The 21390-nt window shown below is 35.7% G+C and overlaps 1 protein-coding gene across 13 annotated transcripts in view; it reads left to right on the top strand.

Moving 5' to 3' along the window:
* LRRFIP2 (LRR binding FLII interacting protein 2) overlaps nucleotides 1-21390 on the top strand; it is a 101643-nt gene that overhangs the window by 30005 nt on the left and 50248 nt on the right. For 4 of the 13 annotated variants that reach the window (XM_081073014.1, XM_081073011.1, XM_081073012.1 and 1 more), the window contains exon 3: nucleotides 5210-5296. In XM_081073014.1, the coding sequence (XP_080929140.1) occupies nucleotides 5210-5296 (87 nt within the window). Of the gene's footprint in view, nucleotides 1-5209; nucleotides 5297-6511; nucleotides 6563-11415; nucleotides 11473-11561; nucleotides 11607-14210; nucleotides 14280-16620; nucleotides 16663-18103; nucleotides 18170-19780; nucleotides 19856-21182; nucleotides 21234-21314; nucleotides 21360-21390 lie in introns of all 13 variants that reach the window. The other 9 variants (XM_081073021.1, XM_081073020.1, XM_081073015.1 and 6 more) reach the window with 8 other exon arrangements.

Genomic DNA, 21390 nt, shown 5'->3' with positions numbered 1-21390 from the left:
GTTGCTTTAATTCACTCTAGGTTTGTAGCAAGAGACCCACTAGACAGAAAAGTAGGTTTTGATTTTGGCTAGAGCTTGAGGTGCTAGCTTTGAGTCATTCTCCTTGGCTAATAGTTGAAAATGTGGAGTTAAAAGATGGAAGGAAAGTCTGTGTACTGCAAAAAATCTGCATTTGGGGTAAAGTCTTGGTCAAGGAATAAGAACAAGAATGAAGGGTACAGTTTCACAGAAAAGAGAAGAGAGAATCTATGCTAAGTTGAAAATCTTAGGCTAATTCGTCCAAAGTAAACTTTTATTATTGATCTAAGGATATGCTCTTATACTTGGGGTTTAAAGATATGTTGTGGCAACATGATTAGGAGTGTTAAATTGAGTTAGATTCTTAGGATGTGGATTTCAGCTCCAGTGCTTGCTGACCAGGGGATGTTGGGCAAGTTACTGAACCTTTCTATACCTCAAGGAGTTACTTTGTGGATTAGAGGAAAATAAGCACCTAGCTTTGCTGCGTAAGCGCTCAAATTATGGCAATTATATTAGTGCGAGGTCTCATCTTCCCTATTCTTTTGAAAGGTTGAGTTTTGATTGTGAAAGATTATTCATTCTGATAACATTATTTACTTTTATAAATATTAAGATCAGAGGGAAGGTTTCCCCTTAACAGAATTAGTAGTTTGAACCGGATCCTGATATACTGCCGTATGTTTAATCATTGTTTCCCAAATTTGTGCCGTGGAGCAGCATCCTTGAAGAATTACTCAGGGTTTATTTAGTAGTATGGTCAGGTTAAGTCTGAGAAATGCTTTTTTATTTTATCTTTTTTTTGAAGATTCATAATATACATTACTAAAGACTTATTTAAAAAAAAGTTTAACCTTACATTTTCCAACCTTACTAGATCATAGAATTCCTTTTCTTGTTTTACATATTGAATTTTATATATTAGAATTTCGCATGTTTTACTATTAGTTTATGTTAGGCATTATATTTTTTATGTACTCTGTGTCGTCTATTAAAATTTTTTTCAATTGGGATATAATTCACATGCCATAAAATTCATTATTTCGAAGTATACAATTTCAGTGGTGTTTAGTATATTTACAAGGATTTGCAACCATCGCCACTTTTTAATTGCAGAACATTTCATCTGCACAAAAACAAACTCCATAACAATTAGCAGTCACTTTCCATCTCCCTGTTGCCCCAATCTCTGGGTTTGCCTACTTGACTTCACAGGTAACTTTTGAACCTGAATTTCTGGTTCCTGGATTTTCATATTAACTTTAAGAGTGTGGGTCATATCAGCCTAAAGACCCTACAAGTACTTAAATGATTTAGGCTCCTGAATACTTCTGATTTCATGGCTTATGCTAACTTTAAATTAACTAACTTTTTTTTTGTGGTAAAATACACATAACAAAATTTACCATTTTAATCATCTTTAAGTGTACATTAAGTACATTCATATTGTTGTGCAGCCATCACCTCTATCCATCTCTGGAACTTTATCATCATCTTATACTGAAATTCTAGCTATTTAATGATAACTCCCCGTTTCCTTCTGCCCCCAGCTCCTGGCAACTACTGTTGTACTTTCTATTCCCATGGCATTTGACTGTTCTTAGGTACTTTATATAAGCAGAATCATACAATATCGGTCCTTTTGTGTCTCTGGCTTATTTCACTTAATGTCTTTTATGTTCTTACATGTTGTAACATGTGTCAAAATTTCCTTTTTTTGTAAAGCTGAATAATATCCCTTTGTATGTATATGCTGATGTACAAAACGTCCAAACCTGTAGAGAATTTTTGTAAGAGTTTATTTGAGCCAAAATTGATGACATACGCCAGGGAGCAAGATCTCAAATGCTCTGGAGAATAACAGTTTTGCAGTTTCTTTTATGCATTTGAAATTAAGGAGGGAAGTAAGGAAGATTACATGGAGGTGGTAGAAAGCAAAGTGAGGGTTGGATTACAGGTTAGTTAACAAGATTAAGTGCCCTCTTGAGGGTGGTCACGCCTTTGAGGGATATTCTGGCATTTCAAAGGTGTGTTAACCTACATGCACAAGAACAATGGACAGGGTTTGCTTAAAAACCTTTCACTAAAGAAGTCATAGGCCTGGAGCATGACTACCCACCATGACCTGCCCAGTTAGGAATTCATGATTTATTACAGCACCGCTTTTTTGTCCACATACATAACACATTTTGTTTATCCGTTCAGCCATTGATTGACATTTGGATTGTTTCCACCTTTTGACTATTGTGAATAATGCTGCTTGTGAACATGGGTGTACAGATATCTATTCGAGTCTGTGCTTTTGTGTATGTACCCAGAGGTGGAATTATTGGATCAAATGGTAATTCTCTGTTTAAATTTTTAACCAACTTTGTTTTGAACTTAGTTAAATCTTTGTGGTCCTTTAATATTATGTCCCATTCATTTCATATGTGTGAGGTGGGTATTACATCCATAGCGGCGATTGTATTCTGAGGAGAAAATGCAAGTGTTACTACCTAGCAGCCTGCTTTTTGTAGCTATAATTTGTTTAAAACTACATGAGTGTAAGTGTAGAGCACATGGTTTGTCTATTCGATTGGAATCACATCAGCTCCTCTCTGCTCTTAGCAGTTTCCTCAGGCCTCTGGTAGCAGTGTAGCTAAAGAATCAGACGAAGTCATTTTAAATCCTGTTTATCTCTTTTAAGGTTGTTTTAGTGGCCTCCATGACCATCTCCAAGGAAAGTAACCTCTGCATGTGGATAAAGTGGGCTAAGTCACAAAGGGAAGAGTGTTTTTGTGACTCTGACGGCCATGTTCTTGCTGTTACACAGCGGTCAGGTTCCCGTCCCTTTGGTTGTGGAAGAAGTTTTATTTGAGAATAGATTTCAATTATCTGTGATTTCCGTTTAGTGAGGGAAGTCCCTTTTTAGTATTGATTGTGCAGAATTGGCCACAGATACTACAAGGATGAAATTGGCATTTTCGATAAATTTCAAAGAGAGGCTACAAGTACAAAGCTAATATACATGGAAATGAAAATTACTACACATTGCTATGGCTTTCTTAAAGTAAAACAGAAGTGTGAAAATGTCGCTGGAAATTTCCCCAGAACAATGATAGTTTGCCATTTAAAAATGTATTTGCTATCTGCTGAAGTTTAACAGCCTTGTTGTCCTTTTTTGTAAAATACACTCTAGTAAGAAAGAGGTGCCCGCTCATAGAGGGATAAAGAAGGTAGAGAGGAGGGTTTTTTGGTTTTGTTTTTTTAAAGAAGGTGGGGTATAGGTTTTGTAAAGATAGAGGTCAGTGTAAAATTCATACGAGAAGACTAGTTGCTCTGTTCATGTCAGTGTGTAGAGGTTGACATTGGTAGATTGCAGTTAATGTGCAGGGTTTTTGCTACTAAAAGGCCAGTTAAGCAGACAGGGAAATTGCCAAAAGTGGGGTGGTTGAATATGTGTTAACTATTAAACTGTCTCCTCTCCTTCGAAATTTGCTGTGACCTTGCCAGGCAAAACTAATTGCTCCCTCCAGCGTGCTTCCTTCCTTGTAAGCATTGTGTTTCTGTCTCCCTCAACTAGATTGTGAACTTCAAGAGCTGTCATATCTTATTCTGGATTTTCAGCATCTAGCATAATTGCTTACACGCCGTAGACCCTTTTAAACATTGGCTGAGTCACTTCTTAGTATGAGATTTGGGCACAAATATAACAACATGAGAAGAAGTAACTACTGTAGTTTTCTGAGGAGGATATCAAAATCAGAGCAGGATGTGGCCAAGAACAGAGGAAAGCACTGCAAGAGAGAAACCAGAGAGAAGATTTTTGTTTCATGTGGTACATCAAGCTATTTCCTTGTCTCATTTCCTTGGTACTTTGGCCCATGACTTGAAACTCTTGTTTATTTAGCAGACATTGAAGCATAAAAGTTGTGGGGTGACAGGAGCATGTAATTTTAATGCAATGTAATAAAGCCACAATAGAGGCATGTGCATAGAGTGTTACTCTATGAAAGTGGGGAAAATCTTCATAGAAGGTGGTATTGTAGCTGAATGAGAGAAGGGAGAATACCTCCTGCCAAGCAGTCTCTGAAGGAGGCTCAATAGAGCACGGTAGAGTCCAGGAATGGCGGCAGTTGGAAGCAGCTGGTAGGCGTGAGGCAAGTACTGGAAAATAAGGTGGAGATCTGACTGGGAGATCTGACTTGTTTCTGTTTTCACTTTTCTTCTGTCCTCTATTCTCTTTGTGCTAGTCCACAGAATTTTCGCTTTAACCAAAGTAATGGGGAGCCACTGGGGGATTTTACAGAGCAGAATGCCATGATCAGAAATGTGTTTTAAAAGGCAGATTGGCAGTCTTGTAACCATGTAGAAGATGAATTGTAGGGCAGATTCTGGAGGCAAGTAGATGGATTTGGAGGTAGTTGTAATATTCAAGCAGGAGAGGAAGAGTTCCTATTGTATAATTCCATTTGTATGAAATGTTCAGAACAGGCAAATGCATAGAGACAGAAATTGATTAGTGGTTACCAAGAGCTGGGAGGAGGGGGAAAGAGGAGTGACTACTAATGGGTGTGGGATTTCTTTTTGGGGTGATGTGAATATCCTGGAAATAGACAGTAGTGATAATTGTGCAACCGTGTGAATATACTAAAAACCCACTGGATTGTATATTTTTAAGTGGTGAATTTGATGGTATATGAATTATATCTCAGTTTTAAAAGAGAAAGAGAGAGATGAAGAGTTCCTGAAACAAGCAAAAACAGTGAAAATAAAAAAGGCCACGATGCATTTGAGAGAAACTCAGGGGTAGAGAATTGATAGCACTTGGAGACTGAATATTGGCAATGTTCTAAATGAAACAGAGGCTGGTTCTGAAGTTTCTAATTTGTATGATTGAATTGATAGGGAAAGAAATTCTGGAAAAAGTAAGTTCGGAGAGACATATAATGAATTGCGTGAAATGTTTTGAATGTGAAGTCAAGGCAAGCAGTTAAAGGTAAAGGTCCAAATTTCAGGAGAGACTCTGGGACTAGAGAATGAAATGAGTGTATAGAAGTTGACTAAAGAAGTCAGTTAATCTGCTGACAGGTGATATTTTGTCAGCAATGGAAGGTAATATCCTATTTGCTCCTTACCCTCCAAGCTAGTGTAGGGGTGGCGGTGGTGGCTGTTTTAAATATAACTGAATCTTCATATTGCTTTTCAGGCAGAGGCAAGGCTGGCAGCAAAACGGGCTGCCCGGGCAGAAGCAAGAGATATACGCATGAGAGAACTGGAACGACAGCAAAAAGAGGTAATTTGGGGGGAATAACCCTAACTTCATGCTAGTCTCAAAAAAAATCAATGCTTGGCTAGCTTACTTCTGAAATAAATCTGGTTCCATTTGAAACACTGGGAATAGTATAACCTGATATGTGTGTCTTAATAATCCATTCTACGTCAGCAAGTCAAATGCAATATTTGTTTTAAATAATAACAGCAAACACATAGCTCTTTCTGTGTACATTATGTTATAGTGTTGTAAGTGCTTTACTTGTATTAACTAATGTAGTCTTGACAAACAGAGATGACAAAGTTATTTACTGTAGTCCAAACAGCCCTAGAATTTCAATTAGCGTGATAGCTACATAGTTTAACACTGTGAAATCATTCAACCTACCGTTTTTAAGCATAGTTAATAATGGCAGAAAATATTCATGTAAAGAAATGAAAAAGAGACTGAAAGACTGGTAGGATTCCAATTTTGTGTTACAAAACCTAATATCCATGTATAGGGTCAAAAACTACTAAAAAGAAGTGGTTATTCTCAATACTTTGGTTTGTTTATGGTGGGATTATGATTGATTTTATTTTCTTATGCTTTTTTGTAGTTCATAAAATTCAGTATGCTTTTCTCATCAGAAAGAAGAGCAAAAACAAAACAATTTTAAAGAGGTATATAGAAATTAGGCTGCTTGAAAATGAAACAACTACTCTTTTTTAAACCTTTCTTTCTGACATTGACCTGACTCTGAAAATTCCCATAAAAAATATTTCTGATGGTGTATTAGTATAAAGGGAAAAAAACCTGCAGGATTACACACTTTATTTTGATATTGATGGTGGATCTTCTGCTAATGAATTAAAGAGAAGTGTGTAGATTCCATATCGTCACAGCTCAAAAACAGAACCAGAAACAGCTGATGTGTTGGTAATTTTTTTTTAACTTCATGTATAGTTTCAAATATTGAATGCAATTCTTGGTTTGGAATGAAAATGTTGCAATGCATTGTCTTTTATACTCCTAAAATTATAAAGAGACAATTATTAAATATAAGTTCTATTGTGGTCCTCTAAAGTACCATATCTTATTAAACATATTTAGCTAGGTGATTTTCTGTATTTTGAATGTGTAAATTACTTTGAATCAACGATCATTGCTCTTCAAGGCAAATGTATATGATTAAGACTTTTCAAAGAATGCAGTAACTTGGAAACTGTTCAGTTTATGAAACTTTTGCATTTGTAGCATTCTCATCATTCTTTTGATCGGAAATGGGGACAGATTCACAAGTGGCTGGTAGGCCAGGATTGCCTGTACTGCATGTTGTGATCAGTTGCTGAAATAATGCAATCTTGAAGTAAAACATTGACTAACAGTTTGCCAAGTAGGAGTGTTTGGCATGTTTGAACCTAAAAGGTTAGAGAGTGTCTCTTCTGTCTATGGTGGACCAAATGTGTACTCGGCGTCCAGCCATTTCTGTTGTAGTCTACAGCCTCAAACGCATCTCAGGAATGCTCCCGACCAAGGAAGATTGAGTAAATGAACGTGGTTTCTTCCTAGGGTTTGTTCTTCTCTCCCTTACGTTTGTCCCTTCCTCTTTCCTTCCCTCCTTCCCTCTCCCCCTACTCCTTTCTCTCTCTCTTTTTAATAAACTGTGTCAGCAGGGTCTTTATTGAGAGATGATCCGAGTCATGCTACAGCAACTTTGAAAATTAGTCTTATTTTTTTCACTTCACTCAGTTGCTCTTTAAGTCTTCTACCACCACTCCCAAATTGGTTAGCTACAAGAGCAAATTGTGAAGAATATTAGTTAATGTGAATCAGTCCTAAATTTGAACTTTTTCTCAGTGTTGATAAGTTCCCTAACTGTCTCCTATTATAGGGGTTCTTAATTTGGTATGTGAACAGGTTTGGGGGATGGGGCATGAAGCCTCAAAATATCACACAAAATTGTGTGTGTGTATACATGTAAATATACACACACACACACACACACACACATATATATATATATATAATTTGTATATATATGTATATATATACATATTATGTGAAGTGCCCACAGGTATTTTTATCATCAGCTATTCAAAGGAGTCTGTGATCCCTAAAGGAGTCTGTAAAGGGTTAAAAACCACTGTCTAATTGCTAATAAACAAGCAACTGTCATAAGCAAATCCCTTCTATGGCAACATTTTAAGGTAAAACCAGAATTAAAATATTTGTGACTGTATTGACCTACAAAATTTAAACTTTACCATATTGTCATTGTGATATTTTAGAAAAGAGAAAAAAAATGTGTTTGTTGCCTAAAATTAAGGGACTCCTTATGTCTGTGTTTGTTACTTTGGAGTGGAATTTGTGTCTTCTTGTTACTAAAGCTAGCCTAATTAGTTTTATTTGAAGTGTCTTCAGCATGTAACTGGATTAATGTTACTAATGATACATTAAGAATGTATTGTATGAATAAAAGAAATCTCTTTTGCTTGCAAATTTTCCAATGAAATATTAGTTTTCTTCTTTCAATTATGGATTACAGTTCTAAAATGAAATTGCCTAAAATTTTAATATCTTACAGCAGACTGACACAGTAAATAAAGAGAAAAGCCTATATGAAAAGTCTAATATTTGATTCCTGTATTCAAAGGCTATGAAGATAAACATATTTTCATCTCTGTGAAATGTGTGTGGTTCAGGCAGCGAGTGTGATAGATTTTCACGGGAGAGGGAGCATCTTGGGTTCGAGGCTTAAAATGTAGGTGGTGACTAACCCAAGTCGCGACTGATAGGACTTAGACATGCAGAGAAGGTGGGGTTTAGTTTCAGATAGGATTAATGATCACTTCTAACCCCTTCTGACATTTGCTTTTACTCCTGTCAAACTGATATTTCATCTCACTTTTTTTTTATCTTATTTTTGCTTCTCTGGCTGCTTTCTGTCTATGAGCCTGTGGTAGAAGTTGGCATGTGATGGTCACAATATAAAATATACATTATTCATAAATTTATAATAAAATAAATAACGCATATACAAACAATAGGATTGCCAATTATTAGAAGAAAAAATCTTCTCATATTAAAAATTTCTCCTAATGTTAATACTTTTTTGTGTGGGGGTGGGCCATTGGGATGTGAATAGGGAAAGCAAGCGTACCAGATCAGGAATGAAGCTGACTGAGTGCTCTGTATGCCAGTACTGTGCTGTGCTCCTGACATGTTTTCATTTCACCTTATAAAATAGGCACCACCAACTCCATTTTATAGATACATTGATAAAGACTTGCTTAGTCATTGGCAGAGCCAGAATTTGAAGCTATGAGAGAGTACCACCTCTGCTCATGGATTGGAAGGTGAAAGGACCAACAAGAAAAGGGCCTCAGTCTTCTGGGCCTTCAAACAAATAGTCTTAGTTTAGCCAACGATTCTGTTTGTAAACTGGACATCTTAATCAGTAGCATGTTGATGACCCGAAAGAGTACATGTAATTTCTGAAGTTTCCTCATTTGAAACCGAGGGCATGGCTCCAGCCTCGACTGACAAAGAAGATGGCCAGGTATTCATGGAACTTTTAAAAAATAAAACCACTTTATTCTTACTTCAAGTGAACTTTTAAAAATAGAGTATGTTTCATTTCCATTAATTTAAATGTATCAAAACATAATTTTTCAGAAAGCCTTTAACAAATATATATCCATCTTTTAAGGCATTGTCCTGTTTGTTTAGCCTTGGATCCTTTATACTAATGAGTTCTCCCAGGACAATGACCATGTATTGTTTCCTGACTGTGGAAGAGAGGGATACTCTGCCTTGAAATGGGAACCTAAAAAACACAGTTTGCTGAATTTTTTTCTATTGGACCCTAGTACTGTTAATTCAAGAAAAGCCAATTGGCAATTTAGATACTACTCCAGAAATACTTGGGAAATGAAGCTCTTTGTTCTTCCAGATAAGGAGAAATCTCTGAGAAAACAAGAATACCTTGCTATTTTATTCATATTCTTTCTATGTATTCAGTGTAGATTTAGCTAGTGTAGGATGGAATCTCTATGGTTTACTTGTCTGGTGAGTCAAAAGATCTGAATGCTGGTCTCAGCTTTGTAACTTTGTAGAGTCTTACTTAATCTGTTTGTGCTGCAATTTTATTTACTGTGCAATGAAGGGATCAGACTAAAGGATCTCTAAGGACCCTTCTGGCTCTTAAAAATGATTCTAGGGTTGGTGCAAAGGTCTTTTCTTTTATACAAGGTTTCCTTCTATTTCCTTCATATTTACCTCTATGCAAAAGTATTCAAGGTAGGGGGAGTAATTAAAAACTACCTAAATGCCTACCTTTTAGATAAGAGTGCTGCTGTGTGGCAGACTCTTAGTAAAATATGTATTTTGAGTCTTTTTGATGTAATAAGAAGTTGGTTTCAGCTTGCCTTACTGTTTGTACGGTAGTCCATTAGCCATATGTGGGTACTTAGATTTAGATTTAAATGGATTCAAATTAAAAATTCAGCTCCTCATTTGTACTTATAGCATTTAAAGAGTTTAGTCTGTGTCCATGTTATAATAGGCATAATGAAAAGAAATATGAATTCATTTGTCTTTGCTGCATCTTTAATGGGATGTGCTCATGAGAGGTAGGTTTTTAAGACGTGCCTTGTGTGGTAGGTGGAATGAAAAGAAAGGATAGACTAAATGGTAGATTGAGCATTAAATCATGTATGTCACTCCAGTACCCCAAATAACACTGGGAGGGGGCATATAGAATTAACCTGCCTTTGTAGCACAAGTCGCTTTCAACTAACCGAGCTAACTAGCCTAGAACTGGTTACCACTTAAGAAACTGTACCTACTGTGCTAGGTTAATGCACATGCCCCCAAAACTTTTGTGGTGTCACCTGATAGTCGAAGAAAAGGAAGAAATTTGCTTGGCTTCTTGCATATTGCATGTGTCTATTACATAACAATAATGTAAACCAGTGATGAATTCCTAATGATTAGAACACCTTATTGGATATTGACTCATTGAATCATACTGGTACTTATAAGTAGACTTCTGAGCAGATTTGATCGAATGCATCCATGTACACAGCAGATGACAAACAGGAGTTTTTGGAATTATACTCAAAGGTCATGACCAAATAAGGCATTAAATGTGGTGTTTCAGTTGAAATGAATCATCAGGCATAACCACATCTATTTGTTCCACCTGTGTACTGATCATACTGTATGGCCATGGGGTGTTTGAGGTATTGATTCATTATTGTCATCAGGTGTGACCCCAGTTGGACCAATTGTGTGTAGATTCTTAGTCAGTGCAAATCACTTTAACACTTTGGACTTTGAGATTCTGAAAGATCAGAAGTTTCTTACTCTTTCGGTTGATTAGATTCCAGAGACTAGTCATTCGAGTTCACATGATTTAGGACTCAATGCTCTAGTGCTAATAGCTAAACGTGGAAAAGTTTAGAATTGCATTTAATTTAGTCAACTGTTAGTTTGTGGTCAGTTTTGTTTGCAGCCTTCGTAAGGCATAACTCTTGAGATTACCAACTTTAAAATATTTATCCAATTTCTTCTAATTATCAGTAGTTTTTTCATATCAACAACACACAGTCAGTCTATTTCATTTAATTGTGCTTTTCTAGATAATGTAGTGAAAGAAAAAAAGAAATTCGTCACAATGAGCAGAAAATTATAACCCAAATCTTTTTAAAGCAATACACTGTCTTCTTAACACATCTATGGTAAACATTTCTTCTTGCCTTGCATAAACTAACATTCACACACACACACACACACACACACACACACACACACACAAAGATAAAAATCTACTTTGAGTGCCGAACTCAATTTCTGTTAAGTATACTTGCTTATTTTTATAGTGGTATACTAAGCTCTCTTTGTCATATATAGATTGCATTCTACAAATGGTCAGACATGCACATACTTGTTAAAATAAAAAACATTGCCAAGATTATTTCTACTTTTCTTTGCAACTGAAGCATGTGGCTGCCCCAAACACAGCCTTTGAAACTGAGTTGTTCACACCTGCTTGCTGTGAGGAAGGTGTGGCCGTGCTCTTAACTGACTGTTCTTCGGTTCTGATAGCCAATCCTCTGTTCAGTGGTTAACTCTCCATGTGCTTTCTTCTTTCCCAGGAAGATTCGGATAGGGCTAAGTATTCCCACCGGTCCAGTCATCATCGTCTTTACCTGGTTTGTAATAACCTATAAACTTGCCTCTAATACTTTTCCTCATTAACTTAAAGTAGTCACTCACAAATTTTTGTTTTTATTTTTATCAGGGAGTTGAGGATGCATTGTCCATGAGAAGTCTTGGCAGTCACAGGGTTAGTATTTTAAGTTGTTCACACCACAATAGCAAAGCTTATATGTATGTCTGAGCTTTCTGCAGCACCACGGCCTAAGCAATCTAACAATGTTCATACGTTCCTTTGCCTTTTTAAAAAAAGAAAAGAAAATATTGGCAAAGTGCTTTCATTGAAAAGTAATGCTTTCTCTCAAATTATTGCTATAAGTAAATCAATTCTAAAATCATGAATATTTTCATCTATTATCATATGTGAATGTATTCTTTTTCTAGGACTTTTGATTTTGGAAAATGATCACAAAATAATAAGCTTGATTTTATAGACTAACATCAGCATGGTTCTTTCAGATTTTTTCCTTTCATATTTTTTAAACTAACAAAGTGGGAAATATTTTGAGGTTTAGGTGACTAATTATAGTTTTACCACATGGAAAAATTGAGCTACTGATTTGAAAAATTCCCTGCTTTTCATACTTATAGGTATAATCATGCTTCAACATTTTGATTACGTTTTCTAGGTTTGTCTCAGATTTTTAGCATACATTGTTGTAAATCAAGATAAATGTGAAGTTGCTCATTAAAGGTTTGCATATTGTGTCAAGACACTAATCTCTCTTTGCTTAAAGAATTGTACTTTAAACTTTAAAGCAGTGCTTTTAATTTGCACATTGATAATAATATTGTGTATATACTCACATCCAGATTTTTCATCCGTAAAATGATCTTTCATGTTAAGGTCTATATGTGTTAATTTCTCCACAAGTCTAGTTTTCTTTCCGTTTTTTATAAAGTATTAAAATGCACTATAATGAATTGAGTATGTTCTGGTATACTGGTTATTGATGTGTTTGTATTCTTAAATGGTTCTTTACTCTGATTATATTTCTTATTGGTAAATGTAATCTGTCTTTTTAGAGTAAGTTAAGAAACTAGTTTTTGAATCATAAATATTTTGGTTAATTACAAAAGTTTAGATTTATAAGAATATTGAGAAACTTTTACAGAAACCTAATCAGCAGCTTCAGAATGGTTTTACTGGATAAAAACTTTAAGACAGTAGATTTGTCATGCTTCTCTCTGGAGATATATTTTTTTTCTCTTTAAATACTTTGAAAAGAATTATACAGGGAGTTAGTCAACAAAAGCTTTAGAAGTTGTGTCTTTGAGGGCTTTGAAAATAATCCCCTCTCCCCCTCCCTTTAAAAAATATACGGCTTTTTCCTTTGCTTCCTTTTATAATGCTCATAGTATGAAGTTTCACACAGTTATCATCATAAGCCGGTTGTTTGTAAATTTGTATGTGGCCTGAGGGGAACTTGATTATAGTATATCAGTTTAACCTATGGTAACACCATCCGCGTTCTACATAATTCAAGAATATTTAAAACAAAAATGCAAACAAACAAAAAGGAAATTTTGTAAGTAAGCTAGTAAAGAATTGTTACACAGAGTGTCTATAAAGCAATGAGTTGATTTTCTTTTTATGGAAATTATATCATTAAATACATTTAAGATATGAGTAGAACTCTCACAGTATTTTATTTCATGTGATCATTATGAAAATTGGTTACTATGGGAAAAAGAGTAAAGCTCCCAATATTTCAAAAAAATCAGTGTGTAAATTTAAATATTAATAAGAACTTTACACTCTAGAGGATACTCTAGTACTTTTTTATATTGGAGTGTACATCCAGCACATTTTAAATATTTAGACTTTCCTGGAAATAAGTCTGAAAGTTCACTAATGACATTGTTTGAATGACATTGTTTAAATGACATGAGATTAGTTTTTCTTTTAACTAGATAATATTGGGAGTTCTAAGTTTTCATCAGATTCTTTGCTTTTAAAAATAACTTTATCATCTACATTAAACTGAATATGTAGACATCTTTTGTTTTCTGTAAAAGTAAATGCGGTGGCCTAAAACACTGACCCAGATTTTATTGGGGTTTGCTGTGTAATTTGGGGGTTTTGGTATTTATCTGCTAATTTATCTTTTAAAGTTTTATTTTTACTTATGAGCCATGCACTTAAGTCTAATACTTTTGGACCTCGTATTTGATGTATTAATATTAGCATTACCTGCATGTGAAGCAGATGTATTTACGGTTTTATGCTGCATTCTTGGGACTTTGATTTTTCCTTTTGTCCAGTTAACTTTCAGGTACTACTTTCTTGCAAGGTAGCCTGCTAGAAGCTCTTTGGGCTGGAAATGGCATCAATGCTTTAGACATTCTGCATAAAAATAAAAAGCAAAAATAGTTTCAGAGTGAATAGTAAGTTTGGGGGAGGGAGGATTAAATCAAAGCCCTAAGTTTAGAATTGCAACAATTTGTTGTTTTAAAAAACAATCTACATAAAAAAATCTTACAAATGCTTGGTCACTGCTTTATATGCTGAAATACAAGAAGACTATATAAGATGGACACCCGAAATTAGAAAATGAGGTGATCTTGAATCAGTGGATGAATTGCTATTTCTCACTGGTGGAGATTTTTACTGTAGTATATACTAGTTCCTATTTTTATATTAAAGGCCTGTGTATAATTTTAGTGAATTCAGTTTTAATATGCTTGCAATTTGTTTTGTCATTTACTGCTGCACTGTTTAATTCTGTTGAAGAACCCATCGAAGGACATAACTGGGACACATTGGAGCAGAGCCAGTACACCCAAAAGGAAAGACATCATGGTGTGTAGTCCAGAAAAATGTGCAGTGTTAGTATTTTGCATTCATTGTTGACTCTCAGAGTCCTGGGGGCTTAAGTAATGGATACGTTCTAATAGAAATGGACACTTACCAAACTTTGTTTTTACAACCTGTTTGCTGTACTTTTGATTTTATTTCCCAATGAAAACCTTAAGGCAAATTTCTCTGAGAGTTAAAAAAATAATGTTTTAGCTGGATCCCTTCAGATTTTCAATTCTCCCTCCTTTGATGAATTATTATGTTGTTAAACAACATAAATACCAACTGTCACTTATTGGGGGGAGTTATTTTTGTTTATCCAATTGTTCTAGTAACAGTTGGGGTTATCCAAGTTATGGATTTCCCTACCAGCTAGATTAGTAATCTTTTTAAACCACCTTAACTCCGCATTATATTTTGGAAAGGGAAAATTGGAATAGGTTCATTTCTGTTCAGCTTGTTAAATGCTTTGTATGGCTTTGTAAAACGCCACTGGTGCTACAGAGAGGATGATAAGATATGACTGTTCTCCTCAATGAACTTATCTGGTTGGGAGGATGGAATAGTTTATATGCTAGAATGTGGGGCTTGAGTAGTACACGTTTTGGTTGTGGTGTTTTATTAAAAACAAAAAAGATAATTTTGTTAACTGATAAAAGAAATGAGTGAAATTTCTTTAGAGAGGGAACTTTTTTTTTCAGGAAAATGTCACTCATCGTACAGTGACATTTACCATTGCACATCATTTACCAAACGCATACCTTTAGACATTTTAGAAAATTTTGTATAAACAAGATTTATCTTTCTACACACATAGTAACACTCTTTATTGCTTGCCCTTTCTGTTAGTTTCAGGATAATATAAGAAAAGCATGCAAATGCAGATATTTTGCTCCAATACTTTTTGGTATTTATTACAATATCATTTTCACGGAATTGTACCAGTTAGGCTTATACTATCGAAATATATATTGGGGGGTTTCTTCAATATCTTTTGTAAATGGTCATCTCATTGGGCATTAACAGAAGGCCTTTGTTCTGCTTGAACTCTTATTTTAATGTTTTATTAGAAGTAGATTATATAATTTGGTCTTCTAGTGTATTTTAAGCTTTTTAAAGTTGCAGCCTCTACACCAAGAAATACATTTTACACTGTGATCCAGTATACCCGTGGAGATACGTGCCAGTGTTTATGTTTTTTAAGTATATAAAATACATTATTGAAACGAAGTTTCATGAAATAATATTTACTCTTACTGTGCCTGATACACTCTAATATTTTCTATTTCATTTTTTGTTTTTAATGCTGGTTGAAATCATAAATTAATTTCATGAACTACTAATGAGTTGCAATGCAACCTGCACTTAAGAAACCGTTACGTTAGGTAAGGTTTTGAATAGTGTTCCCTAAAATCCTAACTGGGTGTAAGAGTTGCAAAAGATATATTTACCAAACTACTGAAGAACTTATTCATTGCTTTAATTTGTTTTATATATTGCTCTTCTGGGTAGGATTCCTTTCAAAATATAAGCTAGAATGCTTAGAAAACAAAGTTAGGAAACCACAAGTCTAAGTAGTTACTATTTAATTCACTTTTTTGGATTTGAAATGTAGTGGTCCATGTATTATCTTATTATCTTATTTTCTTAAAGACTCTACATGAATGTGATTTTCTGGACTTATCATAAATTTTATATATTTTTCTTTGATTTATATTTCATGACACACTTATGTGTACTGTGCATTCCACCCTGTGCTCTGACCAACTTCCTAGTTTTATTCGGCTCTTTTAATAGGGAAGATTCTTGAGGAGGAAAGGTTTTCAGGTGTGTGTCCATGAGCAAATCCAAGGGAATTCCTCCCATTTTGATGCTGCAGTTGTTTCTTGTAAGCTTGATTAGTTATGCGCTCTTACCTTATTGCCTGTTTATGCCTTGCCTTTGCCATGTTCAAATGATGGGAAATGATGATAGCAGTCACAATAATAAAAAGTGAAACATCTTTGACTTCTTATTAATTCCTGCATTTAAAGACTTCCATTGGGTGTTTTGTGCTAGTTTACTGAGACTGAACCATCTCACCATCACTTGATTATTAATTCTGTATTTGAAAGAGAACATGCAGTTTTACATATAGTTTAGCAATAACTTACGAGTATACTAGGGAAGAGTGGGGGGGAGAATATTCTTTATTTCACATAGAATAATAGCCTTTTTGTGTGTAATAATTTTGGGCTTTTAAAATAGTGCTAGATTTTTAATAACTTTGAAAATGTTACTTTTTCCCTCTTTATATTTCTGATTTTGGAAATACAACCAACTGTCACCTTTTTCTGAAATCCAGTATGATCCTCTCAAGGACAGATCGTCAAGACTTTCGTCATTAGTACGTAGTGCATGACTGTGTTAAATGTAGTTTTATTTTATAAACAACTGATGATGCTAATCATAGGTTATGACTGACTTTCACAGGTTGGTTATGATGTTTGGGGGAAAACATGACTAACAAAGTAAAAACTGTTGGTTTGCAGTTGTGACATAATTAACATTTGAATAATTGTTTCTTTTAGAGGTTTAGGATCAGGTATAAATTATTTGCTTCTGTATTCAGGACTATGATTGGTAGTAATATCTTTTCTTGAAATGAAGAACCACCACGCTGACACGTTGCCCTGGAAGGCATGTTTCTAGCAGGTTTTTGATACATGCTGAACTACAGTAGCACCGACTATGTTTCATGTTAGGTATCACAGGCTAGCAGGTGTGAAGTTTCTAAACAGACAACAGCCAGCAGTGACAGATGAAGCACCAGTGTGTCCACTCATTTTCGCTCGGTTTGTTTTGTTTTTATGGTATGTCATTTTTGTCAAGGAAGTTTTTTTTAGGTTTATATTATGTCAACAGTTGCCCGCGCTTCTAGACTATATAGATGTCTCTTACAATGTTCAGGGTACTATATGAAAGTAAGGATATGCGTATTCAGGAAAAGGAAAAATGAGTTTATAATCATTGGTGTGGGATCTATCTGTGCGTACGCACATGTCCGTAGATCGGCCCAAAGCTGACTCCATAGGTAGGACACTTGTAGCTGCACCTCCGTGTTTCAGGGGAGCAGTACATACTAGATTGGATTTCTTGTCTACCAGTTGGTCAGTTTAGTGGTATTCTGCCCTTTATCCCATCGTACACACTTGGCTCTGTGCTCCTGGGAGAAGTGATGTGTGGAGACTGTGCGATCTTCAAAGGACGCACGTGTGAGGTTATTGTCTAATATGCTGCTGCGGCACGGGGCACCTTCCCACCTTTGCTCTTTTCCTCCTGAGCGGGGCATGCTGTGGGACCGCTAACGGGCTCTGCATGCTGTCTGGGGCAGTGCAGTGTCCTGTGCGTTGTCACCTCATCCTGGCTTTTGTTGACCCAAGGGTTGCTCTTTGGCCTTTAGATAAGGAAGACTGTAGAAGGAGGTGGATTTTCTTGTCCACCCATACCTTTATAAAGAAGATAAAGGGACTCAAATGAGGTGTGGGGTGAAGTTCCCCACAAATGTTCTGCTGAGCTGAGTTCTGATTAAGTTTTTTTTTTTCTTTTTAGCTGGCTAGACACTGAGCTGGATGGCACAGGAGTAGGCGAGGGGAAATACAGATGTGTAGAGAAGCAGCATATCTTAGCTGGTGAAGTGCAATGAGTCATTTACTGACAGATGGGATAGGTTGCATGTAGACTGCTCTGTGTCTCATAGATCCTTTATGTCTAATTTTATTAAATCATTCTTATACTTCATTATACAATCATTAATCTTCAAATTAACTTCAAATATTTACTTCCAGAATCATTCTTACAGTCACTCTTATGGAATGAAGAAGAGATCGTCTGGTTCTCATAAAGATCCACTGGTTAGTTTTGTTGTGTCTCATAGCACAGTATCTTGTGCTGCTGTCAAAGTCACTGATTACTTTTAGGGAACTTCAGAATTATGACTGCTTTGCTGTGCTCCTAAGGCATTATTCAAATTTGACAATATACCGAGGCATGATTTATCAGAACCTATTTTACAATAATTTTGTTTTCATTTATAAGATTCAATATTAATATACCCTCACCCAGGGGCTAGAGTTAGGAAAGTGTCATAAGAAGTTCATTAACAATGTATTTTCATTTATGAACTGTCCTTTTATATATACATACCTCAAGAATAGGTTTAGTGAGATAATTATCTTTATTTTAGAAATTAAAATCGATTTAGTTGTGGTATTATAGGTAGTACCAAACTCACAAATAGTTTTCATACTGATGGTTTGTTAATAGGTCAAATTTTGGGAACTTGGAATGAATAATCTGGTAGAAACATTAAGGTATGCAGTGGCAGCGTTCCCATGCTGTCTTGCAGAAAACTCTTTAACTTGTAATGTAGTTAAATTGCGGAATTAATACCTAGTGCTTTTCAATCTAGCCACCTTGCTAAACAACATTTCTATGGGGGGAAAATGTGTGCAGGATACTCATTTGGGGTACCAGGGACACCTCTTTCCTGTTAGTCTACCACCATTCTGGCAGAAGAAGTGCAGTCCCGAGCTCCCTGATAATTCAGGGTTCTCATGGTAGATCTCTGACCATTGCTGGGGTGAAAAGAGGGTTAGGAGACTTTGGCTGGTAGAGGAGAAGGGAGGAGAGAATATAATGGAGAAGACGTTAGTGGGAAGCCCTGGAGGGTCTACTCTTGGGAGCTCTGGGAAGAGGTGAGCCATGGTGACTCACTGAGGGAGTTGTGCAGAAAGGCAGGGTCAGGAGTGGCAGGGGTGGGCTAGGAGTAGGGTGTCCCTGCTACAGTGTCAGCAGTGGGGAAGGAGTCTTTTAGTCAGGGATTGCCTAAATTTCCTTAGCCTTGAATAAAAAAGATGGCTGGAGACGTTAGGAAGACAATTCCCTCCCTTCCCTCCGCCCAAGTAATCACAATATATAAAAGTATTGTTTTGTGAGTGTATTGAAAATGAACTGCCATAGATGTTTTAGACCAAACCATATTTAGTGTGTTCTCACTTTCTCTCTCTTTGGTAATTTAATTTGATCAGCATATTTTGACAAATAATGGGGCTTGGAGAAGTTTGGAAAAAAATGACTGTTTAATAATATCTGTGGCATTGCCAAATGGATTGTAAGAGTGGTAATTATTCAGTTGTCCTGGATTTTTCAAGGACACTCCTAAGTATGACATTAGAATAAATCACTTATTATTTCTAGCCCATTTTTCCTGAGGGCTTATACTCTTGTTTTTAAAGTAAAAAATAAATAAATAAAAAATTAGTAATTGGTTTGAAAACAGTTAACCTTAAAAATTAATCTTTTTTGAGAAATTGAAATTATTATTTTGACTTCTGGTCAATATGATTCAATGCTTTAAAGTCATTGTTTTGTTGAGAAAGGGGTTTGACAAATTTTGTCTTTGTGTTCTGTTAGTTTAACAACGTTTAACCTAAGAAGTATGTGTTTAATTTTGCTTTTTACAGAGTGGCCTCTACTATGACCAGAGAAACTATAGCAGTCTTGTTCATAGCAAACCCACCTCTGCCTACTACACTCGGGTTTGTCTCAAACTTTTTGGTTTCGTGTGTTTTATCCAACTTTAACAGATTTCTAATCTCCTTTTTTGCATTTTGAGTAGTTAGAACTAATCTTGACTGGCTGTATACACTATACTACTAGTTTGCGGTAATTGAATTCACACAGTCTGCATATGTGTAAGTTTAAACAGTGAGAACTATTGAATCACCATGTTTGTAAATGAGTACCATTTTTTCATTTTTTTCTCATGATAAATATTTAATATACAAAAATGTTCAAAACATTGCATGGTAACCACCCAGCACCTACCACTCAGATTCTACAATTAACATTTTACTGTATTTCCTTTATCATATAATTATGTCTGTAGGTCCCTTTATCCGTCCATCAATCCTTCTTTTTTGGGGGGATGCATGTCAGAATAAGTTGTGGGCATTGGTACATGTCATGTGGATGCCCTTTTAATAAAAGCTTACGTGTGAAAATTCAAACTATAAGTAGGCTGAGAATAATGTAAGTACTTGTTCAGTGTTCGAACCCTTGTTTTATTCCGAGGCATTTGGCACGTCTTACATCTCAAACACATTAAATATACGGCACACAGTACATTTAAAATAATTCAGTTGTCAAAACCTGTACACACAGTTTAGGTGCTTCTATAGTCCATGTCTGATTAGGCTTGGTAAAAAGGAACTGTGTCTTCAAATGACATCAGGAAAAGAAAGATTTCATTCCTTTCTTAAAAATGCCGTGCGTTGGTGGTGCATGGGTTCACTGACCAGTACAATTTATTTGATTAAACTAAGGCACTTTGTCCATGGCTTGTTTGGAAATACAGGTTTTTTTCCTAATCTTTTCCAAATCTTGGAAAAGAGTGTTTAGAGCAGTAACTCAGAGCTCGTTTACCTGGTTCCCCACTAATCAAGCTAATGCCCTTTGGAGTTCCTTGTGGGATCATTGAAAATATCACGGGAGCTGCTGGTGACTGGGACGTGGCCATGGTTTGCCAGACTCTCCGCATCATGGCCCACTTTTCCTGACTGTGTTCTGAGGTTGCTGTCTCGTCTCTTGACGTTAATGTTCAGAGACCAATAGGACTTAAACACAGAACTGTTCCAAGTGTTTTTCTTTATCACTGAAAATTGGTATTTAAAAAAAAAATTTTAATGATTAAGTTTTTCCTCACTTTATATGTTACTTAAGTTCCTTAAGCACTCAGGAATTATTAATGAATTATGGAGTATAAAATAAACATAAGTCTTCTGGTCTCATGATGGTGAGGCCAATTCACATTCATACTCTTTCTGTGGCTTAATTATTTTGTTTTGTTTTGTTTTTGTTTCTTAGCAGTCTTCTTCCCTGTACAGTGACCCTCTGGCAACATCTAAGAGTAACAGGGTTAGTACTTTCTGAGGAGTCTGTTGCCTTCTAAGCTACCGGTTGCTTTCCTTTGGGTTAAATCATGCGCTTTTTTCATAGGCCTCCCCTACAGCACGTTCTGGTCTGCTGAGAAGTACCAGTCTGGTTTGTATTTTCCTCTTCCAACGTGTGTACT

This window comes from Rhinolophus hipposideros, assembly GCF_964194185.1.
Source record: "Rhinolophus hipposideros genome assembly, chromosome: 14".
NCBI classification, from domain to species: Eukaryota; Metazoa; Chordata; class Mammalia; order Chiroptera; family Rhinolophidae; genus Rhinolophus; species Rhinolophus hipposideros.
This window is presented reverse-complemented; position numbering and strand designations above follow the sequence as displayed.